Raw genomic sequence first — 13,595 nt, forward strand, 5'->3', positions numbered from 1 at the left:
TCTGGAAACCCTGGATTTGGGCCCTGGCTCCTTGCAGCCCAATACCTGCTCTGCCACGTGTGACTTTGTTTTATGACAGAAATGAGAAACAAACAGATTTGTTTCAGGAACAGTTGAGGACTATTTAGAAGGAAAATATGGACCATTTCCTCTAAAACATTTATGAAATGTCTGATGAAGCTGTATCTCACATATCTCTAACCTTGCACTCAAGTCATCAGACTAAAGAACAGGGAGGAGTTGTAACACAATTTACTGCTGTCCCAGCCCTTTCTTTCTCTGCCTCCACTAACATTTACTGTGTTGAAGTTATTGACTCTGCCGTTTCAGAACATCATCAGCTATCCAGATAACACGGCAGATAATTAACTGATCACTCTCTGACTGAGGCTGTTTATCCAGTTGTCCACCACATGTCTTCCCCATTTGGCGAAACCAGTACCCACACTCTCCTGCTGCAGAAGCTGGAATTGCTGAAAAACCCTGCATGTCATACCTTAGCAAAGGTGTTTCCGGTTATTAGTAATAGCTCACTGGTAGGCCCTTTTTCTCATCAGAGTGAGGGATATGATTATCCCTGTTTCAATTTTACAGGGGTTACTGAAGAACCACAGTTAAAATTGGGAATAGTCTCTCCATCATGGTGCAACAAAACTTACCCAGCTGGCACTGTAGGACACTGGGCCCAAGAAGGTTTATATTACTATTGTGGTGGAAGTGTTTTATTAGCCCAAATTTCCCCTAGGGCAGTAGGAAGCTATGCAATGGTGCGGCTAGTGGCTCCCTTACTGCTGTGGGGGGAGAAATCACCACATGGAGGAATGGTGAGGAATACCAGATCCTTTGATCTTATGGATAGCTCGTTAACTTATATTGATGCAATTGGTATTCCACGTGGAGTTCCAGAACAATTTAAATTAGTTGACTAAATGGCAGCGGGGTTTGAAAATTTACCGGTAATTTCAGCAGTTTTTCCTGTAACCCCAAATAAAAATGTAGACAGGATCAATTGCATACATTACAATGTCTTAAGGTTGGCAAATCTGACACGAGATGCGGTTGAAGGATTGGCAGAACAGTTGGCGCCTGCTTCTCTTATGGCTGTGCAGAATAGATTGGCTCTGGACATGTTGTTGGCTGAAAAGGGGGTGTGTGTACAATGTTTGGTGACATGTGCTGCACGTTTATCCCAAGTAATACTGCCCCCGATGGTTCAGTGACTCGAGCTTTAGAAGGTTTACGAACATTAAGTAAAGAAATGCATGAATATTCAGGAATTGGCGGGGGACTGGAGGCATGGTTCACCAACACCTTTGGTAAGTGGAAGAATATAATCATCTCATTGCTGATTTCATTGTCTGTATTTGTTGGTATTCTAGTAACATGTGGATGCTTTTGTGTGCTATGTATTCGCTCCCTTACAGTACGACTCATAACGTCAACTATTGAAAAAGGGGCACTCACTCATCAGCCACCTCCATATAATATGATGCAAAATGTTGTAACTGAAGGTTGGGAACTAATGGCCCAGTCATAATTCATGGTTTTCCTTTGTCACTTCGCAGAGTACTAATCTTTTGGTGTGCATTTGTTACTATAATTTCTACATTTTTGAATATTGACCTCTTTTACAGAGGCCAAAAGGGGGAATTGTTGAGAATTAAAATCATGTAATTTCATACTATTAGTTTAGTTTGCATGTGAGAACATTAAACTGAGATTTAACATGAGTGAGCCTTGAGGAGAGAGCACAGATCACAGTTGGGGTCAGGATGGCACAGGGTGAAACAGAGGTTAGAAGGTTCTCGGCAGCTGCAAGCAGTAAAAGCTGGCTGTAGGGACAATAAAGCAATAAATGTCAACTTTTGGCCATGGTATAGATGCCACAAGGGAGCTTGGCTGATTTACAACACCAGATGGAAAAAGGGAAGGCACAGTCAGTAAGCTTTGAAGTCAACAGTATAAAGATGAACTGGAACTTGTAATGACAGAGACATCTGGGTAAAGACAGCCATGCGATGCTGAAATCTGCGATCTCTCTCCATTAGGGTCCTTATGTAATTTGCTTTTCTTTATGTAATTTTCTTTCTTTGTGTTATTTTGTATATTCATCTTGCATTTGAAATCATTGGACTTATTATCTTCCACATTAAACTTGCGTTAATCTTAATTTCCTGCTCTTCATCTGTTCTTTCTCACGACATAGCATTATTTTACCTCAACAGACTGCAGGCCAGTCAATGTCTTCCACACCAGACTCACTCATTCGTGTCTTTGAATTCCTCTAAAACATTTTGTATTGTCTTGTGAGTAAACAGTGCTCTTTAAACAAACGTGCTTTGTGGCCCTTGCTTTGTGCACTGGTGTGCAATCATCCTGGGACTGAGGGGTGGAACCCCAAACTGTTGAACAAAAAGTTCAGATATTGAATTATCCATAATATCTTTAAAAATTAATAAATGAGTTAAGAGTTGGGCTCAAGACTGGTATGAAAGGTTCTACAAAGCAGGAAGACGACATTGAAGGCAATCCCTTCTTTAGGAAAATTATACTAAAGATTATAAGATTATAAGTCATAAAGTCAGACGATTTGGAAAGACAATGTAAAATACAGATGTATAATAGACTTGTATTCTTGAAATGGTCAATTCAAATCAGTTTATTTATATAGCGCCAATTCACAACACGTCATGTCAAGGCACTTCACAAAGTCAGGTGCATAAAGGAGTTGGACAATGAAACTGAAACACCTGTCATTTTAGTGTGGGAGGTTTCATGGCTAAATTGGACCAGCCTGGTAGCCAGTCTTCATTGATTGCACATTGCACCAGTAAGAGCAGAGTGTGAAGGTTCAATTAGCAGGGTAAGAGCACAGTTTTGCTCAAAATATTGAAATGCACACAACATTATGGGTGACATACCAGAGTTCAAAAGAGGACAAATTGTTGGTGCACGTCTTGCTGGCGCATCTGTGACCAAGACAGCAAGTCTTTGTGATGTATCAAGAGCCACGGTATCCAGGGTAATGTCAGCATACCACCAAGAAGGACGAACCACATCCAACAGGATTAACTGTGGACGCAAGAGGAAGCTGTCTGAAAGAAATGTTCGGGTGCTAACCTGGATGGTATCCAAAAAACATACAACCACGGCTGCCCAAATCACGGCAGAATTAAATGTGCACCTCAACTCTCCTGTTTCCACCAGAACTGTCCGTCGGGAGCTCCACAGAGTCAATATACACGGCGGACAATGTGAAACATGTATTGTTCTCTGATGAGTCCACCTTTACTGTTTTCCCCACATCCGGGAGAGACTGTTGCATGCCCAGAGTGAAGCATGGGGTTGGATCAGTGATGGTTTGGGTTGCCATATCATGGCATTCCCTTGGCCAAATACTTGTGCTAGATGGGCGCATCACTGCCAAGGACTACCGAACCGTTCTTGAGGACCATGTGCATCCAATGGTTCAAACATTGTATCATGAAGACGGTGCCGTGTATCAGGATGACAATGCACCAATACACACCGCAAGACTGGTGAAAGATTGGTTTGATGAACATGAAAGTGAAGTTGAACATCTCCCATGGCCTGCACAGTCACCAGATCTAAATATTATTGAGCCACTTTGGGGTGTTTTGGATGAGCGAGTCAGGAAAGGTTTTCCTCCACCAGTATCACGTAGTGACCTGGCCACTATCCTACAAGAAGAATGGCTTAAAATCCCTCTGACCACTGTGCAGGACTTGTATATGTCATTCCCAAGATGAATCGATGCTGTATTGGCCGCAAAAGGAGGCCCTACACCATACTAATAAATTATTGTGGTCTAAAACCAGGTGTTTCAGTGTCATTGTCCAATCCCTGTACATTCCGATTATTCGTAACCATTGAACAGTGCAGTCAGATTCAGTTATTTATTCAAATTGGATAAAAAGTTTTTCTGTCTAAGGAAACCAAGCAGATTGCATCGAGTCAGAGACTTGTAGCATTCACTCCTCCTGGATGAGCATGTAGCAACAGTGGACAGTCCCTGATGTTGACTTTGCAGCAATCCCTCATACTGAGCATGCATTTAGCAACAATGGAGAGGAAAAACTCCCTTTTAACATCTGCCACGACCGACTGGGGCTTCGAGAGAACATAGCAGAGACACAAGGAGAACAAAGAAGCACTGATCCAGTAGTACATTCTATAGGAAGGAAAAGTAAATGTTAGTGGATGTAGCTCCTTTAGTCATTTCACCTAGAAAGAATGAACAGATAAACTCTGAGCCAGTTTTCAAGGTTAGAGTCTGAAAGAGAGCACATACAGGTAGTCACAGTAAAAGCTCAGTCAATTGCCATGTCTAGGAGAGAGAAAGGGTTAAACACTGAAAGACAGGGCCATGTGGGTCATCGGTAGAGGGTGAGCATTAAGTTGTTGCCAGCAGAAGCTTGGACGATGACCCTCTCCAGAATGGTGTCACAGATAGACACAGAGTCAGGCTAGTTGTAGCTTCTAGGAAGAGAGAAGAGGGAGAACATAAAGTTAAAAACTGAAATAACAGCAAATAATGCAGCCAAGCCTATAGCAGCATAACTACAGACATACTCAGGATAACCTAAGCCACTCTAACTATAAGCTTTATCAAAAAGGAAAGTTTTATGCCTAGCCTTAAAAATAGACAGTTTGTCCATCTAGAGCCCACTGATGGCTATTGTTATACTAAAAACCACAACGATTGGGATACCTCAGATTGACCATAACCATTGGAAAACAGAGGTGGTCATACAGGTAGCAGAAATGGAGGGTGTGTTTGCACCTCAACCTCTACTTCTAGAGACTCTAGGAACCACCAGTAAACCTGCAGTCTGAGAACAAAGTGCTCTGTTAGGTCCATATGGAACAATCAGAATACATCTCTGATGTATGATGGAGCTAGATCATTAAGGGCTTTATATGTGAGGAGGAGAATTTTAAATTCTATTCTGGATTTAACGGGGAGCCAATGAAGGGAAGCTAAAGTAGGAGAAATATGATCTCTCTTTTTAATTTTCATCAGAACTCTTGCTGCAGCATTTTGAATCAGCTGAAGGCTTTTAACTGCATTTTGTGGACATCCTGATAGTAAAGAATTACAACAGTCCAGCCTTGAAGTAACAAATGCATGGACTAGTTTTTCAGCGTCACTCCTGGACAGGATATTTCTAATTTTGGCAATGTTCCGGAGGTGAAAGAAGGAAACCCTAGAAACCTGTTTAATATGGGATTTAAATTACATGTCCTGGTCAAAAATAACACCAAGGTTTTTTACTTTATTATTGGAGGTCAATTTAATCCCATCCAGGTTAAGTGATTGACTAAGCAGTTTCTTTTTCAAAGACTCCGGTCCAAAGAGAAAAACTTCTGTCTTGTCTGAATTTAGAAACAAAAAATTTACAGTCATACACGTTTTTATGTCTTCAAGACATTCTTGTAGTCTATCTAACTGGTTGGGTTCATCAAGATTTATGGATAAATAAAGCTGAGTATCATCAGCGTAACAGTGAAAATTTATCCTATGCTGCCTGATAATTTGACCTATTGGAAGCATATATATAGTAAAGAGAATTGGCCCAAGTACTGAACCCTGTGGTACTCCACAATTAACCCTGGAGTTTAAAGATGATTATCATTTACATGAACAAACTGGAATCTGTCAGACAAATAAGATTTAAACCAGCCTAGTGCTGTTCCCCTGATCCCAACAGCATATTCCAGCCTTTCTAAGAGGATATTGTGATTGACTGTATCAAATGCAGCACTGAGATCTAAGAGGACAAGTACAGATGCAAGTCCATTATCTGAGGCCATAAGAATATCATTAGTGACTTTCAGCAGAGCTGTTTCAGTGCTATGATGACCTCTGAAGCCTGACTGAAACTCTTCGAACAGGTCTTTGCTGTATAAATGCTCACATATTTGATTAGCAAGTATTTTCTCAAGAATTTTAGATAAGAATGGAAGATTGGATATAGGTCTGTAATTTTTCAAGTCATACCTTAAAAGCCTGTGGTACATATCCATTTACTAAGGATAGGTTAATCATACCTAAAATGGGGCTGGTAATCAGAGGGAACACTTCCTTAAATAATTTGGTTGGGATTGGGTCTAACATACAAGTTGAAGGTTTAGATGCAGCTAATATTTCTGATAACTCAGGAAGCTCCACAGGATCAAAGCAGTCCAAACACAGATCAGGTTCTACAGTTACTTCCAATGTTGTCTCACTTGCTGAGGATGAAGTAATCATCTTCGGGAGTATGTCAAAGATTTTCTTTTTAATAGAATCAATTTTATTTTGAAAGAATCCCATAAAGTCATGACTGGTCAGAAGGGTTGGTGACACAATTGTTACTGACTCATTAAGTCCCGCCTCAATTTCATTGCGGAGAGAGAGAGAGAGAGAGAGAGAGAAAAAGAGAGATGAATGATTTATCTAATAAAGAATTTAATTTATAGAGCAGACAGACTTCAGTTTCTGTTCTTCTTCATTGTCTAATGATGAAAACCTTTGAAAACACTGAACTTTGCTTTCCACAGCTGCTCAATTCATCTTGTAGGAAGATCATGGGTCGTTCCTCAGTATCCCTGCTGATTTACTTTACTCTGTCCTTCATCTCTTTGCTCACTGTGACACTTAACCTGATGGTCATCATCTCTATCTCCCACTTTAAGTAATTAAATGTTTTACCCATTTAAAAACAGTTTAAACTATAGTTTTTGGTTGTATTATCATAACTTTATGTTTGATTACAAATCTACATTAGATGATGAGTGTGTTATTTTCTGATTTCTGTAGGAATCTCCACAGCCCCACCAACATCCTCCTGCTTTCTCTGGCTGTCTCAGATTGCATGGTGGGATTCCTCATTTCATTTCAAATAGTGCTGATAGATGGCTGCTGGTATCTTGGGGACATCATATGCACCCTGTATGTTGTTCTGGACTATGTAATCACTTCTGCCTCAATAGGAACCATGGTGCTTATATCGGTAGATCGTTACGTGGCCATTTGTTACCCCCTGTATTACCCCAGCAAAGTCACAGCAGAACGAACAAAAATGTGTGTTTCTCTGTGTTGGATGTTTGCTTTTCTTTGTCATAGCCTGCTCCTGAAAGACAGCTTGCAAAAACCAGGCAGGTATAATTCCTGTTTTGGAGAGTGTGTAGTTGTCCTTGATTATATTGGAGGAATTACTGATCTTTTGTTGTCCTTTATTGGCCCAGTCACTGCCATCCTAGTTCTGTATGTGAGAGTGTTTGTAGTAGTTGTGTCTCAGGTTCAAGCCATCCAGTCTCATGTTTCAGCTGCCTCACTTCAGGGTTCAGTGAGAGTCTCTGCTAAGAAATCTGAAATGAAGGCAGCTGTTATCCTTGGGATTGTTGTTGTTGTGTTTCTGATATGCACTTGCCCATATTTCTGTGTTATTCTTATGGCAGAAGGTGCTGAGGTCAGTGCTTCCTCAGTGACCTTTCTTCTGTTTTACTTTAATTCCACCCTTAACCCACTAATCTATGCACTGTTTTACCCCTGGTTTAGGAAATCAGTTAAACTAATTCTTACATTGCAGATACTGAAGTCCGACTCATCTGACACTATTGTGATGTAAAGAGAGTTTACCCCGGATAACAAATCTAAAGATATAGTTAAATGAACTTAAGGAAAATAAAACACCTAAAACCTAATGTTATGTTTGATGCTGGCACAACCTAAGCTTTTCTAAGATCACCCTTCACTCATTACTGGGAAAGGTAATGTTTTGCATTGTGAACCAACATTATGTAGCACTTATTCTTATTAACTGATCATACTATATTACTTTACTAATTCGTTATGTTTTGGACTTGTTAGGTTTGTGTTTACAAATGAACTCTTAGGTGATTGTTTGTGAGATTTAAAATAAACCTTTGTCACAGTAGAATTTTTTTGGAGGTTTTAAAGGTTTTGTAATAATACTAGATATTGTTCCAGCTAATGTTGCAACACTGCAAAATTTGTTTTGTAGGCTGCTTTAGTTGAGAGCCACACGTTTTATATCACGATGACAGGTTTTTGTACATCTACTGCCAACTGCATATCTCCATTTTAGCTTTTAGGCAAATGGAATTGCCTTACTACTGTTGGAGCATGATCTGTCAATTGTTATCTGCTGTAGCAAAATGTGCAAAATCATGCAAGCAGGTGTAAAGTTAAAATAAAGTGGTTGCAGAATTTTATGCCTGGATGATTGAAAGAAACATGGCCCAACAAGAGAGCTGTCAGCTGAAACAAAAGATAAGATATTTTGAAGAAGGCGAATCAATCTGGAGAGCAGCCAAAGATGTTGGTTGCTCCTGGTCTGCTGTGTCTTATATTTAGACCAAGTACAAACAGGATCTGAAGGTTAAAAGGGAAACATCCTGTTGACCAAGAACAAATAAAAGTGTTAGGACAGAAAACTCAAAGCAATATGCTGTGGAAATAGACATTGAACAACAAAATAAATTAAAAACAGTTGTGTAAAAGCAGGATTCAATATTTGTAAACCATCATTAAAACTAATCAGAAGAAAATTAGGCTGCTGTCAGACTGTTTTCTATTTTGCTATGTATGCTGCCATATTGAAAAATATAGTAAGTGTTTAATGTGAGAAAACCCCACTTCCCGATGCTCTCTGATGTGTTTGGTTTAATTTTCTGTTTTGTGTATATTTTGACTATTTCTTTGCGGTTCACTTTGTTCCGTAAGTCCTTCTTTCTTAAGTTTATGTGTCTGTGGTCATTATTCTTAGGTATTAAGTTATTTTTCCTCATTTTTTCAAGTTTTTTTCTAGTTTTCTTTATTCATCTAGCTATTTTCTGCCAGGTCTGTTAGATATTTCCCCTGTGTTTTCTTGTATTTCTCTTTTTGCTCTGCTCGGGTTAATTTGTCTTCCTCCTTCAGGTGCTATATCTTCTCTCTACCACAGCTGCTCCTTATTTTATCTGATTAGCCCTTCTGGTTTGCTGGCCATTTTCCCCTACCCTGCCTCAGTGTATATAAGTTCCTGTCTTGTCATTGTTTTCTGCTGTACTCTTTGATTTGACTGCTTGTTCCATGCTGTTCCTTTTCCTACAGGTGCTTTATGTCCATTCATGTCTGTTTGACAACTGACAAGGCTACAACTGACAACCTATGTGACTTTCCATGATGTTCCAGCTACAACAACAGCTACATGTTGCACAACAGTCATTGACGGCTCTGGGTCAGTTGATTGCTGTTCTTCTTCTGAGGTCAAAATGCTTTTATCTCTTTTTTTAATTTAGCAATATGGCTTGTGAATTTCTGCACACAGAACATGTGTGATGTAAATCCCAAAGCCATTGTTCATGCTGCCCTAATCAGAATCACTTGACCTCAGATCCCCACACATGTGGGACTGAACCCAGACAAAAAGCCACAGGGCAGTTAGGCAGTGTGCAGAAGCATGCTAGAGATCTGTGACGTTAAACACAGCTTTTTGTGATTTTTAGCAATAATCTATTAAAGACCCCAGCAGAATGCTGTTCCATTTTAAAGTATGCTTTGATGGAAATACACAATAACATGATAGGAAATGAGATTTAAATTGAATTATTGCTATTAAAAAAACAGCTGCTATAAATACTGTTTGGTAGGAACAACTCCCTCTTGTTCGTGTTTCTGGTATTTTTAACGTAATTAATTGTCTAGGGCTGCTCTTGTGTCATGTCATAGACCAGATTTTTTTCTAAATACAAATTTTAATACAAGGTACATGTCCTGTGATAATGATTAGCCAGATTATAAAATGATGGTCAACTACTCTAAATCTACGGCCATGGTTCTGAACCCAAAAAAATTATTGCTCCCTTGGAGTCGGGAGTCAGCCTTTGGTCTCTTGATCATAAATAGTAGGATGGGGCAGAAGATGGATAGGGTCTTGCCTCCCATAATACTAACACTGCTTATGTCTGTTATGGTGAATAAGGAGCTTAACCAAAAGAAACAGATCTGTCTTTGATCCAACTCTCACTCTCACAAATCATTCTTTGAAATATTATTTTATTAAAATAATATTTGTTCTGATGTTTCATTGTGAATAGTGGTTTGAAGATATGCCAGGTTAGGTTAAGTTAGTTCCAAGACCAACTTGACCTAATTTACAGATTCCTCAAGATAATCCTAGGTTCTCAAACATAAATAACATTGAATGGTAATGTTGGATTATTTTATTGGACATGCTTTTTATCCATCTTTGATTCACTTGTTCATATTGTAGATAGTTCATTGGTCTTCCTTATTCTTTCGTTTTGCTTGGTAGTTTAGTTAAATTGTTCAAGGTTAGTAAAGGGTTTGTTGATTTGAAATATGTTTGAGTTGTGTAGAATATAAACTATCTATGTGTGTAACTGGAATGGGCAGATAGAGGACAGGGAGTAGAGGATAGAGAGTGCAAGGTCATAAATTGGTGAAGGACAGGGAGGGCCAGAGACAAGATAAGATGAGTCTGCTGGAAGTAATAACAAGAAGCACTCCTTATTTGGACATAAGGAACTGTTAAGCTATACAACTGGGTGATATAATATATGTAAAAAAAGGAAATGTGAACACACCCTTAAAACTTAATAAAACGAGATGGAACCAGAGAGAGAGCAGAGTTGGGCTCGCAGGCGTTGGCTGGAGCATCTCTCTCACTCTGCGCAGAGGCGAACTTAAGCTGATTGTATTTTGTGTTTATTTCACTCTTTTGAAACCTGTGCCCACATCAACGGACCTGGGGAAGCAGAGACGGCTTCGACAGTTGACTTATTTTTGTTAATAAATTCTTGTATTTTAAGAAAGTGTGTGAATTTATTTTATGTGTGTACAGAGTTTTGCTGTTCAGTAATGCCAGAGCTTGGCTCACGCCTTTCACTATTGTTCTAATAACACTACCTATGCCATGGATGCGGAAAACGTGGAGAACCAGGAGTTGGGCAGTCTCCAATGCAGACGGAAGCTTGGGTAAAGGAACAAAATGGGCTGTTTTAGAGAATCTGTCAACAACAGTAAGGATGACTCTGTTACCGTCAGATGGCGGGAGACCAGTGATGAAATCAACGGAAATGTGGGACCAGGGGCGGCTAGGGGTGGGCAGAGGTTGAAGAAGACCAGCAGGGGGTTGATTAGTGTTCTTGTTTCGAGCACATGTGGGACAAGCTGCAACAAAATCTTTAATGTTGAGGTTCATAGTCGGCCACCAGAAATACCTTTTTGTAAATGTGATCATACGAGTCACCCCAGGATGACAAGTCAATTTATTGTTGTGCACCCAATCCAGAACTTTATTGACGACAGAGTTGGGAACGAACAGCTTGCCCACTGGGCCAGTACCTGGGTCAGGTTCGGACCTCTGTGCCTCCCTGATATCCTTTTCAGTGGCCCAGGTGAGGGCGCCCACAATACAAGAATCCGGTAGGATGAAAGCTTCAGTCTTGAGTTGGTCAGAATGAGAGAACTGGCGAGAGAGAGCGTCAGGTTTAATGTTCTTGGAGTCTGTAGGAGATAGAAAAATGAAAACGAACAAAAAACAGAGACCAACGGGCTTGTCTGGGGTTAAGTCTCTTGGCATTTTGAATGTAGGAGAGGTTCTTATAATCAGTCCAAATGAGAAAAGGGACTTCAGTACCCTCTAACCAATGCCGCCATTCCTCAAGCGCCAACTTGATGGCTAAAAGTTCACGGTTGCCCACATCATAATTTTGCTCTGCTGGAGACAAGCAAGGAGAAAAATAGGCACATGGATGTACCTTATCATCCAGAGGAGACCGTTGAGAAAGAATAGCCCCTACTCCAATGTCAGAAGCATCAACCTCTACAATAAATTGTGCACATGGATCAGGATGTGTCAATATGGGTGCTGAAGAAAATGGAGTCTTTAATTCCCCAAATGCCCTTTCTGCCTCAGGAGTCCAATGGAACGTTTTCAGAGAGGAGGTGAGTTGAGTGAGAGGTGCAGTGACCTGACTGTAGGTCCTTATAAACCTCCTATAAAAATTTGCAAGTCCCAAGAACCTTTGAAGTTGCCTGCGATCAGTTGGAGTAGGCCACTCTGCCACTACCTTGGTTTTCTCTGGATCAGTTCTGTACCTGCCTGCCTCAAAAATAAAACCCAAAAAAGACACAGATGTGACACTGAATTCGCACTTTTCGGCTTTAACAAAGAGTTGATTCTCAAAAAGCCTCTGGAGAACTGTTCTGACATGCTGGCGATGTTGTTCTATGTCCTGGGAAAAAATCTAAATGTCATCCAGATAAACGAAAACAAAGAGGTTGAGAAAGTCACAAAGAACATCATTAATAAGAGCCTGGAAAACAGCGGGTGCATTAGTCAACCTGAAAGGCATAACCAAATACTCAAAATGTCCTAGGGGGGTTTTGAAAGCTGTTTTCCACTCATCACCCTCTCGGATCCGGACCAAATGGTAAGCATTGCGCAGGTCGAGTTTAGTGAAGATCTTGGCAGAATGTAATTGTTCATGTATGGAATCAATAAGTGGTAGTGGGTATTTATTTTTAATAGCGATTTGATTCAATCCTCTATAATCGATACAGAGTCTTAATGTGCCGTCCTTCTTACCCACGAAGAAGAATCCGGTGCCAACAGGGGAGGTAGACCTTTCTCTCGGGTCCGGAGAGATTAAAGAGTCTGCTGGATGGTAGCGGAGCGCCTGGGAGGAGATCAATAGAGCAGTCATAGGGGCGATGCAGAGGTAAAGAAAGAGCCCCTTGTTTGCTAAACACAGGTGCGAGATTGTGGTATTCAGGTGGAACTTTGGACAGATCAACAGGCTCAGAAGGTTTGAGTTGTTTGATAGAGTGAGAGACAGCAGTTCTTAAGCAGTTCTGGAGACAGAGATTACTCCATCTCTCTACTCTGCCCTCCACCCAATTAATAGAAGGATTATGTTTCTGCAACCAGGGAAACCCCAAAACTAATTGTGGAGAGATGGAAGAGACAACAAAGAACTCACCCCATTCATGATGGTTACCAGAGGTGATGATGTGAAGTTGAGGCACTTTAAATCTCACTTGAGACATGGTTTGACCAGTGATGCCAGTGACAGAAAGGGAATGGTTGAGAGGCTGAGAGGGTATTTGAAGTTTATCAACCAGATCCGAGGAAATAAGATTCTGTTCAGCACCAGAATCAATAAAAGCATCAACAGGAAACTTCTCTTGGCCAACAATAATAGTGACCGGAAAACACAGACGAGAGACAGGGGAAGAATGGGATATGCTCATCAAAGTCCCCTGACCTATTGACGAGCCCTCTCTTTTCCCTTCTTGGGGCATCTTGTGATAAAATGTCCTCCTTGTTCACAATATAGGCAAAGACCACCCTCAAAGCGACATTGTCGTTCCTCTGGGGAGAGTCGAGTGTGACCACTCTGCATCGGTTCCGGTTCCGCAGATCCCTCTGAAGAGGAAGTGGGTGCGTCGAGGAAAGTGGTTCGAGGCGCCAGAGAGTGCTGCCACTGTGAATTGTAGTTCCTTTTTGTTTGTCTCTCTCAGACGGTTGTCAATGCGGATCGATAGGTTGATTAATTAA

At 40.6% G+C, this 13,595-nt stretch overlaps 1 protein-coding gene across 1 annotated transcript; it reads left to right on the forward strand.

Annotated features, from left to right (window-relative positions):
• The first annotated feature begins 6,525 nt into the window (after positions 1–6,525).
• LOC124871882 (trace amine-associated receptor 13c-like) lies at positions 6,526–7,634 on the forward strand. The gene is made up of 2 exons (XM_047371499.1): positions 6,526–6,698; positions 6,824–7,634. Exons 1-2 carry the CDS (start codon positions 6,526–6,528, stop codon positions 7,632–7,634), a joined length of 984 nt encoding a protein of 327 aa, XP_047227455.1.
• Positions 7,635–13,595: the final 5,961 nt, after the last annotated feature.

This window comes from Girardinichthys multiradiatus, chromosome 7, assembly GCF_021462225.1.
Source record: "Girardinichthys multiradiatus isolate DD_20200921_A chromosome 7, DD_fGirMul_XY1, whole genome shotgun sequence".
NCBI classification, from domain to species: Eukaryota; Metazoa; Chordata; class Actinopteri; order Cyprinodontiformes; family Goodeidae; genus Girardinichthys; species Girardinichthys multiradiatus.

Coding starts and splice junctions, on each gene's coding strand:
- LOC124871882 (XM_047371499.1), top strand. CDS start 6,526: ATGAAAACCTTTGAAAACACTGAACTTTGCTTTCCACAGCTGCTCAAT. Junction 6,699..6,823: donor ATCTCTATCTCCCACTTTAA/GTAATTAAATGT, acceptor TGATTTCTGTAG/GAATCTCCACAGCCCCACCA.